Below are 14,398 nucleotides of genomic sequence, written 5' to 3'. Positions count from 1 at the left end.
GAGAGCCAAATCATGAATGAACTTCCATTCACAATTGCTTCAAAGAGAATGAAATACCTAGGAATCCAACTTACAAGGGATGTAAAGGACCTCTTCAAGGAGAACTACAAGCCACTGCTCAGTGAAATAAAAGAGGACACAAACAAATGGAAGAACATACCACGCTCATGGATAGGAAGAATCAATATCGTGAAAATGGCCATACTGCCCAAGGTAATTTATAGATTCAATGCCATCCCCATCAAGCTACCAATGAGTTTCTTCACAGAATTGGAAAAAACTGCTTTAAAGTTCATATGGAACCAAAAAAGAGCCCGCATTGCCAAGACAATCCTAAGTCAAAAGAACAAAGCTGGAGGCATCATGCTACCTGACTTTAAACTATACTACAAGGCTACAGTAACCAAAACAACATGGTACTGGTACCAAAACAGAGATATAGACCAATGGAACAGAACAGAGTCCTCAGAAATAATACCACACATCTACAGCCATCTGATCTTTGACAAACCTGAGAAAAACAAGAAATGGGGAAAGGATTCCCTATTTAATAAATGGTGCTGGGAAAATTGGCTAGCCATCAGTAGAAAGCTGAAACTGGATCCTTTCCTTACTCCTTATACGAAAATTAATTCAAGATGGATTAGAGACTTAAATGTTAGACCTAATACCATAAAAATCCTAGAGGAAAACCTAGGTAGTACCATTCAGGACATAGGCATGGGCAAAGACTTCATGTCTAAAACACCAAAAGCAACGGCAGCAAAAGCCAAAATTGACAAATGGGATCTCATTAAACTAAAGAGCTTCTGCACAGCAAAAGAAACTACCATCAGAGTGAACAGGCAACCTACAGAATGGGAGAAAATTTTTGCAATCTACTCATCTGACAAAGGGCTAATATCCAGAACCTACAAAGAACTCAAACAAATTTACAAGAAAAAAACAAACAACCCCATCAAAAAGTGGGCAAAGGATATGAACAGACATTTCTCAAAAGAAGACATTCATACAGCCAACAGACACATGAAAAAATGCTCATCATCACTGGCCATCAGAGAAATGCAAATCAAAACCACAATGAGATACCATCTCACACCAGTTAGAATGGCAATCATTAAAAAGTCAGGAAACAACAGGTGCTGGAGAGGATGTGGAGAAATAGGAACACTTTTACACTGTTGGTGGGATTGTAAACTAGTTCAACCATTATGGAAAACAGTATGGCGATTCCTCAAGGATCTAGAACTAGAAGTACCATATGACCCAGCCATCCCATTACTGGGTATATACCCAAAGGATTATAAATCATGCTGCGATAAAGACACATGCACACGTATGTTTATTGCGGCACTATTCACAATAGCAGAGACTTGGAATCAACCCAAATGTCCATCAGTGACAGACTGGATTAAGAAAATGTGGCACATATACACCATGGAATACTATGCAGCCATAAAAAAGGATGAGTTTGTGTCCTTTGTAGGGACATGGATGCAGCTGGAAACCATCATTCTCAGCAAACTATCGCAAGAACAGAAAACCAAACACCGCATGTTCTCACTCATAGGTGGGAACTGAACAATGAGATCACTTGGACTCGGGAAGGGGAACATCACACACCGGGGCCTATCATGGGGAGGGGGGAGGGGGGAGGGATTGCATTGGGAGTTATACCTGATGTAAATGACGAGTTGATGGGTACTGACGAGTTGATGGGTGCAGCACGCCAACATGGCACAAGTATACATATGTAACAAACCTGCATGTTATCCACATGTACCCTAGAACTTAAAGTATAATAAAAAATAAAAATAAAAAAAATTAATTTCCAAATCAAATTTGAGAGCACCTTGTGGTAAATGGTAGGCTATAGCATCTCCTTTAGTCCAACATCTTGTAACAAAGAGATCTTCACATGTAGCCATTCTTATATTTTGAACTCCTTTTAGTTGTTTTAGCTTTTTACTAAATTTTTTCCAAGATATGTGTGCTTTTCAAATGGGAAGCATGTGATTCTATCCAAAAAGTAGCCCAGTGTTAATACAGTAATTTAAGAAACCGTCCAGCAGAGGTCTCTGAACTTCATGGTTTAATAAGAGCATTTCGAACAATAAATCAAACCTGATTGTTTTTGCATGACAGAAATATACTTCTATTGAGCATATTTTCCAGATTGGATTTTAGAATAACTGTATTTCACATAGGTTAAACTCTGCTTATTCATGTTTAAAGACACCGAAGACTTATGTTTTCAGATTTTTATTCCCCTAACTGGACAAAAACCTGGTTACCACCAACTTTGCACTATAAAAAGAATAAATATATATGAAAACGTGGAAGACAAAAGCAACAACTAATAATTCTACTATGCCACCAGCACTACAAAGGCATTGATGTAGTTTGACTTACTTTCTCTGCAGCCAAAATCCATAATTAAATCAAGCAACTGGCTGTATTGCTTGATTTATAAAGAACATGCATGATTGGACTGTGAAGATATACTTTTCTTTGTGCAAAAGCAGGAAATAAATAAATACCAATTTGTATGTTTTGTGTTGCCAGCGATGAAATCTACATTGCTCCTTCAGGAGTGCAAAAGGAACGAATTCAGGTATGATAAAGGGATTCTTTAACCTCAGTGTCTCTTCTTCTTAATTACTGTTTTATGAAATGGAATTAATTTTAAGAGAAAACGTTCATTTTATCACAACAATTTTAATAACTAATCAAACATTTATTGAGTAATTATTAAATGTTTTTTAAGGTGGTAGATATCCTCCATACAACCAGTGTATGTTTTGAAATCTTATTCAGCCTATAGGGGGCAAAAGTGAATAGTGCAGTCTTAAATCACAGTAAAGAACAAGTATGACTTTGCAGCTTTATAACACTATGATCTTTATCAGGCTGGTGGAATCATCAGAGTGATGGTCTCAGATGAAACAAATTAATTCATATTTCATAATAGCAAAGTTATTCTAATTTTGAGATTTCAAGTTATGAAACTTTGTTTCAGATTTTGAGAAGTCTCATTCTGTGTTAATGCTGGAGTAATACCCCAAATCTAGTTAAAGCAAACACATAATTATTTAACTTCTAATACAAGAAAAAAGAAAAGCTGCTTTGTTAATAAAACATTTATATTGTAGTTTTTTGATAAACCTTGGCAGATAAAAGCTACAAATCAGAAATACTTGAGGGTGAAGGGTGGGAGGAGATGAGGATGGAAAAACTGCTGTCAGTTACTATGCTTATTACGTGGGTGACAAAATAATCTGTACACCAGACTCTTGTAACATGCAATTTACCTATGTAACAAACCTCCACATGTACCCCTGGACCTAAAATAAAAGTTGAAAAAAAAAGAAAAACCTGTAGATCTACATAATTTCTTAAGCTTTAAGAAGAATATACCTTATTGAGATTAACCTTTCTGAGTACCAGCTAAATTTCTCAAGGGTTAGAAAATTTTACTCAAAATTTTGGTTTTATTTTACAAAATGTGGAGAAAAAATTTTAACACCCGTCTTTGGAATGTCGATTTCTTTATATAGGCTCTCTGAAATATAGTTGTGAAATTATAGGGCAAAGTTGAGAAGCTAAATTGATGAAATGACAGCAGTAAAATCATTACATAAATAGTAATTTTCCTTATCATTTTTTGTCTTCAATTTTTTTTAATTTTTGAGATTTATATTAAACTTTTGAGAATATTTTTACCAGTAGAAATCATTTTTTATTTCTCAAAATTGTTAAATTATTTTGAGAAACTATAATTATATATTTAAAATGTAAATTAAATATATACATATATTAGCACTCTTTGTATATGTATACTAAATATATATACAAGTATGTATACTATAGATAAACACTTTCTTGTATTCTTGTGTATATGTACACAAGAAAAGACATTTCTAGTTGGTATTTTATAAGCCCTCTTTTTTTCTTTTTTTCCCTCTATAAATAGCCTGAAGACATGTTTGTTTGTGATATAAATGAAAAGGACATAAGTGGACCTTTGCCATCTAAGAAGCTAAAAAAAAGCCAGTGTACTCCTCTTTTCATGAATGCTTACACAATGAGAGGTATGCAGAAAATGTATTCAACATAAAGAATATTTGCAGAGTAGGCTCCTCTAAATAATGGTAATTATTATTTCAGTTAACATTTCTTGGATACCCACCATATGCAAGAACTTTAAGTGCATGAACTTACTCAGTTTTCACATCAACCTATGAGGAAGGTCCATTATTCCACTTACCCTGGTGCCCACCACCAACTTATTCCATGCCAGGAAAAATAAGCCCATAACCATATGTATATATATGTATAACTATATGGCCTTTTTTTTCTTTAAAAGCTGTAATTCGGCCTTCACTGAGCATGCAGCTTTCTTCTTCCTCCTCCAGGAGCAGGTGCAGTGATTCATACCCACTCTAAAGCTGCTGTGATGGCCACCCTTCTCTTTCCAGGACGGGAGTTTAAAATTACACATCAAGAGATGATAAAAGGAATAAAGAAATGTACTTCCGGAGGATATTATAGGTATTTTTTTTCCTTTTCTTAAATAATTTGAAAAGAATTCTTCCTTCTCTTTGATAAATAGAATACTGATCATTTTATGCGTATAATGAGATGTCATGGGATCTGTATTAAATAATACTCCATTTAATATTACACTTCCAGACCTATTCTCATGACACAAATGGGATGTCTTCCCTCCTCTCCCGCCCCTATACCAGCCATGGTAAATTAGCAATATGAATAATGAAATATTTGTTTAAGTAAACTGAAAAAAATCTTGACTGAGAGCTCTACCATTATGGAAAGACTATGGTCCTATATTGAGGCACCCAAAGATCTCTTCACCTTCACTTTGGTCTTCAGAAATTTGAGCAGTGACTACAGTTTATACTTCATGATGATTTAATTTAGTGTTTCTGGAATATTTTCATATTTATGTAAGTTTTCTTAATAAAGTAGATCTCTGTATTTTTAGAATTTTTCAGTGTGGAAGGTGATATGGATAGTAAGTATAGATTACCATTCTAGATCAGTTTAAATAAATTCACCAGTCCACAAAAGTGTAGTAATTCTTCATAATTCTAGAATATAATGGCATGAAGAAACATGTTCTCAGTGTTCAGGGGCAAGCTAAGCATTTCATTTGAGTTTATTAGCATTCTCATTCCTGAACCTTCACTCTTAATTTCCTAAAGGGCTTGATCCTACCTTGCCTTGTTTAGAGGAAAACGGTGCCCGTTTTACTAAAGTGTTATTACTACAATATCATATTCTTACTGCACATAATGGAATGTACATGTTTAAACTAGTGCACTGAGATACTGATTTGATTTCAGTTAATATTTATTGTGTGCTTAAAGCATTCCTCAGGACTGTGAAACACCAATTTACAAAAGTTAAATATATAAATTAAGAGAAGTGTACATACTGAGGAAAGTAGAGTCCCAGATTGCCTCTTCCATATCTGGGGCTGAAGGAGAGGCCTTATGGGTGCTATCAGTTTCATATGAATTTTATTGTTTTGATGAAGAAATAAAAATAGATCAGAAGAATCAGTTTTTCTGAAAAGAGGGAAAAGGTAAGGTAGAGGAACAGGGCATAAGAGAGTCTTTGCAATTTTGTAGAGAGGCCAAACATGGTGGCCCTTTGCAATTTTGTTGGAGCCTAGCTGGGAAATGAGTAATAGAGTGATTATCACAGCTCAGGAGGCAGTGTTATTGTGTCTGAATTTGAAGAGAATCCTGAGTCTAATCAAAAGAAGGGCAATGACAGCTGGATGAGGTAAGAAAGGATGGAGTTTAAAATTACTGTATTTTTTTTTAAGTTTATCTTTTATATAAAGAACATCTTTAAAATACAGTCACATGTCACTGTGGATGGGGATATGTTCTGCGAAATGTGTCACTAGGTGATTTCATCATTGCTTGTGTATGCAGAGTGTACATACACAAACCTAGATGGTATAGCCTACTGCACACCCAGGGCATATGGTATAGCCTAATGCTCCTAGGCTACAAGCCTGCATAGCAGGTTAGTACAAAGTACTGTAGGCAATTGCAACACAATGGTAGGTATTTGTGTATCTAAACATAGAAAAGGTTCGGTAAAAAAATACGATGTAAAAGATAAAAAGTGTTACACCTGTCTAAGGCCCTGACCATGAACGGAGCTTGCAGGACTGGAAGTTGTTCTGGGTGAATCAGTGAGTGAGTGGTGAGTAAATGTGAAGGCCCAGGACATTACACTGCTATAGACTTTATAAACATTGTACGTTTAGGCTACACGAAATTTATTGAAAACATTTCTTAATAACCTCAGCTTACTGTAACTTTTTTAGTTTATCAAGCTTTTACTTTTTTTTTTTTTTTTTTACTTTTGGACTCTTGTAATAGTACCTTAAAACACACATTGTACAGCTATACAAAAATATTTTCTTTATATCCTTATTCTATAAGTTTTTCTATTTTAATTTTTTTTTAACTTTTTAAATTTTTTTTTTTTTTAATCTGAGACAGAAACACATATATTAGGCTAAGTGTACACAGGGTCAGGGTCATCAATATCACTGCCTTCCACCTCCACACCTTGTCTCACTGGAAGGTCTTCAGGGGCAAGTAACATGCATGGAGCTCACATTTCCTGTGATAACAGGGCCGTCTTCTGGAATACCTCCTGAAGGACCTGCCTGAGGCTGCTTTACAGTTAACTTTTTAAAAACTATATAAGTAGAAAGAGTACACCCTAAAATAGTGTTTTAAAATTATAGTGTAATAAATACATAAACTACTAACATAGTCTATTATTATTATCAAGTATTAAATACTGTACATAATTGTATATGCTGTACTTTCATAGAGCTAGCAGCACAGTAGGTTTCTTTACACCAGCATCACCACAGATATTTGCATAATATGTGGTGCTGTAACCTTATGACAGCTAAGCGGTCATTAGGCGATAGGAGTTGTTGGGAGCCGAAAATGCCAAAGGGATCGTGACCAACTCAGCATTCCACTGGAGGCTGTATGATCAAACAGCTAACTGTTTATCATGAATGCAGGATGTGAGCAAACTCACCCTGCGCCTGCCACCAAAAGGTTTGCTGAGGGACATCACTCCCTGGCATAGGGCTCCTTGAAGTTCTCTGTTGAGAAATCTAGCACCTATTGTTTGAAGGATACAGTCTCACAAGCCTGCTGTGAACCAAATGGCTGACTGACAGCTGCCTGACAATCACCCCGCTACGATCACCCCCCATTTCTCGTTGTCTCTTTTACCAATAAATATGGAGGGCTATGTAAAGCTCAGGGCCCTTGTCCACTAGAGGCAAGGTGCCCCCAACTCCTTCTTCCAAACGTACTCTCTTGTCTTTATCTTTTATTCCCATGTTCACCCCCTTTGTTCAGTCCACCAGGTCCATGCAGGTTAGGAGTTTTTCAGCTCCGTTATAATCTTATAGGACCACTATCATATCTGTGGTCTGACATTGACAGAAACATGGTTTCTGTCATGACTGTACTAGTTCTTACCAGGGAAGGTTAACATATGTATCTGTATAATGTATACGTATATACATGTGTATATAATATATATGTATACATATATTATAGTTGTATAATGGTATACGTATACATAACATTTATATTATAATTGTACTCCCTTTCAGAAGCAGCGTTTCTATGGTACAGTGAAAACAATGCTCTTTGAGGGTCAAAGGGCTATCCTGGCTCTCTTTCTCATTTAACTTGTCTGGATCAGTGTCATGTTTGTAAAGTGGGAGGATTGGCTTGAATTCGCTTTCAGGTCTTATTTTGCTGTGAAATTATTTTGCTCCTGAAAATATATCTGACTATTGAGTGCATGCTAGAGAAAAATATAAGTTTGTGGTTCTCTTGGCCAATATTAGGAAAGATTTGAGACTAGCAATTCATTCCTTCAGTATTAAGGATAGTGGGATTTGTTTTTTGTTTTTTGTTTTGTTTTGTTTTTTTTGAGACTAAGTCTGGCTCTGTTGCCCAGGCTAGAGTGTAGTGGCTCGATCTTGACTCATGCAACCTCCGCCTCCCGGGCTCAAGCCATTCTCTCACCTCAGTCTTCCGAGTAGCTGGGACTACAGGCATGCACCACCATACCTGGCTGATTTTTGTATTTTTTGTAGAGACAGGGTTTCACCACGTTGGCCAGGCTGGTTTTGAATTCATGAGCTCAAGCAGTCCACCTGCCTTGGCTTCCCAAAGTGCTGGGATTATAGCCATGAGCCACCGCACTCAGCCATAGTTAAGGATATTCTATAATTACCTCTGTTTTACTTAAGTGAAGTAATGGGCAGCTCTGTACTCTTAATGATAATGGTTGGCCAAGTTATCAGTCACATGATGACTACTTAGTCTATGCTTGCCCTGCAGTAGCAATTTCTGAATACTTTAGCTAGAAATTTTTTTTTTTTTTAAGTTTTAGCACTACAAAGTATCTGAGATACTAGTGCCACAAACCATGCTTGTGTTTATTGATTTGCCTATCTCAGATACTTTGGGGTTCTGCAGAAATGAAATACAGTGATTTCGTATTATTGGGAAATTCTTAATATATAATTCAATTTTTAATCTTTTCTATGCTTCTGATTCTGAAATATATCATTTGCCATCTCCTTGTGTAAATATTATGATTGTCCCTGCTTCAAGGAAACATTTGCATGATCTTGATGATTTCTTTGTTAGGTTTTGCTGTATTTTACAAATTTCCACCACTTAGGTTTAGGATTAGACCAAGCCTGCCACATTACCAAGGTACCTTTTGGTAGAGATGGTTATACAAGATACATAGAATAACACGCAATATCCTGTTCATAAAAAGAGCGTGTCTAACTGGTTACTTGAAAAAATTACATATTGTATACATAGCAATGCTTGATTTTTTTTAATGGAAAAAAATAGCTTGTTTTGTCTTACAGATATGATGATATGTTAGTGGTACCCATTATTGAGAATACACCTGAGGAGAAAGACCTCAAAGATCGAATGGCTCATGCAATGAATGAATACCCAGACTCCTGTGCAGTACTGGTCAGACGTCATGGAGTATATGTGTGGGGGGAAACATGGGAGAAGGCCAAAACCATGTGAGTGTAAATCAACATGGGAAATAAGTTACCACCCGCTAAATGTGAAAGAAAATAAAGTATGTCAGTTGGTTTAAATTTAAATTGTTTATCATTATTTCTAGATACTTGATTTTTATTATATATTCATTCATGAAGAAGTATTGATTGGATGAGCTATTGTTTGGCAAGGCTCTAGGAATGTTGATAGAGGAAGAAGACACAGATCCCAAGTTACAAAAGTTCTATTTCAGAAAGTGACATCTAGTTTTAAAAAAGTGTAAATTTATGTAGGCAGTATATTTTAAACTCTCTTTCATTTCCTGAGAGGTATGTAATATGGTTGCATGACTTAATATGATTCCTTTCTGTGTTTTAAAAATGTTGAGGGCAAAATAAAGTTTTGGCCTAGAATTGAGAGAAAATATGCACTAGGAACAAAGCAGAGTTAACTGTAAGAGAGGAGAAATGTGATTCTTTAGGATTGGAGAACTCTGTTGTTCAATAAACACTGGTTCTTTTTGCTTTTTGTTTTACAGGTGTGAGTGTTATGACTATTTATTTGATATTGCCATATCAATGAAGAAAGTAGGACTTGATCCTTCACAGCTCCCAGTTGGAGAAAATGGAATTGTCTAAGCCGAAAGGAAGTCTAATTATATACAGAGATAAAGCTCAACATAATTATTATTTAAATAAAAGCTATTTTTTTTAATGAATTGAAATTTTTCATGATGCTACTAATTTGCCACTAAATACTGCAAATGGTCACCCTGAATCTCTTCTGACATTGGATGTTATTTGCTTATATTCTTACAATTTTAAATGAGGGGACAGTGAAATGACAATTTTATACTCTATGTTTTTGTTTATTTTTAAATCCTTAGCAGCAAAATATTTGCCTTTAATTTCTTTTTTATATATACTCTCAGAAAATTCCTCTTAATTTTTAAAGATGCTGGTGATAATAAAATTCATTGGAAAATTTCCTCATTGTGAAATGAGCATTTTCTTGTTTTAATGTTGGTGTCAGAAAATATATGTGAAACATTAAGTCCAAATTTATCCCTCAATGTTAATGTTAATAGATTTCCCCTATTAACTTTAGTGTTTCCCTGTAGTCTACAATAGGGCACTCATTTTATTTTGGGATCAGTTGTGAAATTCAGATCAGGTGGTATTAACTCAAAATTCCCTTAACCAAACAGATCTTGATCAAACCAGTGATGTAATCAGAAAGTACTTTCTTTAAAATTGTTTTAAATTTTAGGTTTGGGGGTACACACATGAAGGTTTGTTACATAGACAAACATGTCAAGGGGTTTGTTGTACATATTATTATGTCACCCAGGTATTTAGTTCAGTCAGTACCCAATAGTTATCTTTTATGTTCTTCCTCCTCCCACCCTCCCCCATCAAGTAGACCCCAGTGTCTGTTGTTTCCTTCTTCGTAGTCATAAGTTATTACCATTTAGCTCCCACTTATAAGTGAGAACATGCAGTATTTGGTTTTCTGTTACTGTGTTAGTTTGCTAAGAATAATAGCCTCCAGCTCCATCCATGTTCCCGCAAAAGACATGATCTTGTTCTTTTCTATGGCTGCATAATATTCCATGGTGTATATGTACCGTATTTTCTTTATCCATTCTGTTACTGATGGGCATTTAGGTTGATTCCATGTCTTTGCTCTTGTGAAGAGTGCTGCAGTGAACGTTTGTGTGCTTGTGTCTTTACGGTAGAATGCTTTATATTCCTTTAGGTATATACCCAGTAATAGGATTTCTGGGTCAAATGATTGTTCTGCTTTTAGCTCTTTGAGGAATTGCCATACTGCTTTCCACAATGTTTGCACTAATTTATACTCCTACCATCACTGTGTAAGGGTTCCCTTTTCCTTACAACCTTGCCTGTATCTGGGTTTTTTCGTTTGTTTGTTTTTTCTTTTTTTTTTTTTTTTTTTTTTGTGACAGAGTCTTGCTGTGTCACCCAGGCTGGAGTGCAGTAGCTCACTGCACTTGGCTCACTGCAACCTCCGCCTCCTGGGTTCAAGTGATTCTCCTGCCTAAGCCTTCCAAGTAGCTGGGATCACAGGCGTGCTACCAGGCCTGGCTAATTTTTGTATTTTAGTAGAGATAGGATTTTGCCATGTTGGCCAGACTGGTCTCAAACTCCTAGCCTCATGTGACCCGCCCACCTCAGCCTCCCAAAGTGCTGTGATTACAGGCATGAGCCACTGCCCTCAGCCTGTTTTCTGGATTCTTGGCAGAGGTTCTTCCACTGGGGAAAAATAGTTTTAGCCACCTCTGGTTAACTTCATTTTCCTTGTTTTAAAATGCAGCTAATGAATAAGATAAAGTATGTGGGGGAACAAACCACAATGCTTAATCCAGTGTAGATGTTCAATAAATATTAGTGTTTTTTAAAATCCCTTTTAATCCTCATAATAGTCTTTTGGGATAGATATTATACCTATTTTCTTAGATGAGAAAATTGAGGCTCAGATAGGAATAATAAATATGTAGAATTTAAATAAGAGAAAATAGGTAAACTTAACACAGTACCTGTCATATACTATGTATGCACTCAAAATATAAACTTCCTTTCCTAAAAACCCGTCACCTAGCTATCTTCAAAGTAATTGTCATGCAACTAAACCATTTAAAGTATGCAGCAGCAGCAGCACATCTCCAATTGTATATTTATTTCCTGGGAGTGCAGAAAAGATTGCAAAACCTGCTTTAGAAGTGGGGGAACAGCTGGTGGAGGGCGATATTTCCTAGTTAATATCCTTTTTTTTTAAGAATATGATCCTTCCTATGTGACTGCTAGGATCCAAGGTCCAAAGATGAATACAAATCCAGGCTGGGAGCTAATCCTCAGTGCCTGCACATAGGTGTTCAGTGAATGAGGGAGAGGGAAGCAGGCATTCTTCACATGCCTTTGTGACTGTTGTTCTCTCAGTTATTCCAGCTTCTTTAAATAAGAGGAAAATGTGGTTACAAATGCAGGATTAAACTGGTAAGAGATCTAGATCAAACACTTTTTATTTCATTAAGTGCAGGACATGCCATTCACTCTCAGATTGAATAAGGGATTAACACATTTTAGTCCAGAGACTGTCAATTGTTTCTCAAATGATTCTAGAACCTTTTGGTCCCACCCAACTTTCTTGTGAGAGATACTTCAAAATAACATAGTTCGCCGAGAATGTCCCAAAATCAGAAAGGTAAAGTAATAATCTTAAGGAGTGTTTCATTTTATATCTCAGTTTGTTCAAATACTTCCCTTTTGAGAAAATTTTGCCATGTCTCAGCAGCAGCTGTAGTCAAGATGGTCAGATGTGGAACTAATAATATTGACATCACTATTCAAGAGGCAATTTGAATTCTCCCACCAAGTTTCTTTAAAGCAGGACTATAAGGCCCAGCACAGTGGCTCACGCCTGCAATCCCAGCACTTTGGGAGGCTGAAGTGGGTGGATCACCTGAGGTCAGGAGTTTCAAGACAAGCCTGGCCAACATGGTGAAACCCCATCTCTACTAAAAATACAAAAAAATTAGCCAGGCATGGTGGCAGGGACCTGTAGTCCCCTCTACTCCAGAGGCTGAGGCATGAGAATCACTTCAACCAGGGAGGTGGAGGGTGCAATGAGCCGAGATCGCACCACTGCACTCCAGCTTGGATGACAGAGTGAGACTATCTCAAAAAACAAGACAAAACAAAACAGATTTTGGTTTCCATTTCACTGATCTGTAACCTGTAAGCACTGAATCATCACGTTTTGGATACTAATCACTGAAATATGTTTTCTTTTGTGGTCTTAAGTTATAAACACAAATATGCTCTTAAAGTATAATTGGCTTCTGATATGGGTATTAGGGACTTAGGGTTCTAACAGACTTTTTAATATGTTCTATTATTTTACATATAGTAAGTACCTTTTACTTTTTCTACTTCATTATTGCAATAAGGACCACATCTTTGGAAATGAAACCAGGAAAAAAAATTTTTTTTTTTTTTGTATATACAGTAGAGCTTTGAAAGTTAAGTAAAAATTTCCAGTAGTCAAAATTATCATAAAAAAATCCTTTAAAATAACACATCAAATATAGTACTGTGTGTGTGATTTGTGAACTTAGATTGTTTCATTTATTCAATAGTGTTTATCCGTGTCCTCAAATAATCATGCTTTGTTTCTTTTCTTGAGGATGTTGATCAAGTCATCACCCCTCCATTTATCTTGAACAATGTGTTTTAAATCATCCACAAATTTTTCCATTGGTTTCACAATTGTTCATTCTCAGTTTCAGGTTTAATTGCATCTATTGCTTTTAATACACGTAAAGAAAAAGGACTATTTTCCTGATATACAATCTCTTTAGGTTAACTTTAAAATAATTCAATACATTGTGATTGGAACCCACTAGAGAGTTAGGATCTGTTCTCTTTACTTGTGCATGGTTAAACTTTTCTGTTAACAAACATGTCTTTCCCGTGCTCTAAACATGAAAGTATTATATGTGTATAATCTTATGCTCATTTAGGCTTGCATTGTTTTATAAAAACTGGGTGAAAAGCAAAATACCCTAGACCCCCACCCAAAAAAAAGTAACATTAGTGTAAGGAGTAAACTTATGAAACAGTAAGTTGTGTTGTGTTGGTGTCAGATGCTCCTAGTCAAAACCTTGATGACCATCTGTAAGCTTATCTGTTTGATATAAATGATCTAAAGGACACCCCAAGAAGGTTCCAACAGGCAAGAGAATGGAGTAGACATCCTCAGGGTGCTGAATATTTCTTCCCATGACAGGGTAGGAAATCTTTATCCCTCAAGGGATATTGCTGTAAACCTTCGTTAGCAAGTAGATATCAATAAATGTTGAATGAATGACTCTTGGTCCTCCAGCAATATTAAACAGGATTGAGGAGTAAAAAGAAGTGTCTAGGTCACCTCCAAATTCCATTGTAAGAGAATTGAGCCTAAGAAGAATGAATGTCATGTTAACTTTTATGTTATGGGGCATAATTAATTATTGTTGTTAATGGAGTAGGACTGAGAAAGTCTTAAATTCCTGTATGGGACAGAATGGAAGGGGTGGTTAATAAATAAATCAGTAATGTATTACATCTCAGAGGAAGGAACTGGGAAGACTAGGATTATAAAATCTTGTTGAGCTTACCTGATATCTCTTTACTAAATGTCTTTAATTTGTATGTCTTCCCAATAGCAAACTATGAATCACTTTATACGTTAACTGTGTTTAATAATTGCAT

At 35.9% G+C, this 14,398-nt stretch overlaps 1 protein-coding gene across 4 annotated transcripts in view; it reads left to right on the top strand.

The window, feature by feature from the left end:
• Nucleotides 1-10,112, top strand: part of APIP (APAF1 interacting protein) — a 39,621-nt gene extending 29,509 nt beyond the window's left edge. For 3 of the 4 annotated variants that reach the window (XM_009186314.4, XM_021925918.2, XM_021925919.2), the window contains 5 exons: nt 2,566-2,614; nt 3,974-4,091; nt 4,416-4,551; nt 8,978-9,145; nt 9,664-10,112. In XM_009186314.4, coding sequence (XP_009184578.3) covers nt 2,566-2,614; nt 3,974-4,091; nt 4,416-4,551; nt 8,978-9,145; nt 9,664-9,763 — 571 coding nt within the window. In that variant the 3' untranslated portion in view covers nt 9,764-10,112. The remainder of the gene's footprint in view (nt 1-2,565; nt 2,615-3,973; nt 4,092-4,415; nt 4,552-8,977; nt 9,146-9,663) is intronic. The other variant, XM_021925920.2, reaches the window with a different exon arrangement.
• The last annotated feature ends 4,286 nt before the right edge of the window (nt 10,113-14,398 follow it).

This window comes from Papio anubis, chromosome 12 (genome assembly GCF_008728515.1).
Source record: "Papio anubis isolate 15944 chromosome 12, Panubis1.0, whole genome shotgun sequence".
Classification (NCBI taxonomy): domain Eukaryota; kingdom Metazoa; phylum Chordata; class Mammalia; order Primates; family Cercopithecidae; genus Papio; species Papio anubis.
The sequence above is the reverse complement of the archived record's forward strand: the minus strand, read 5'-3'. Positions and strand labels throughout refer to the sequence as shown.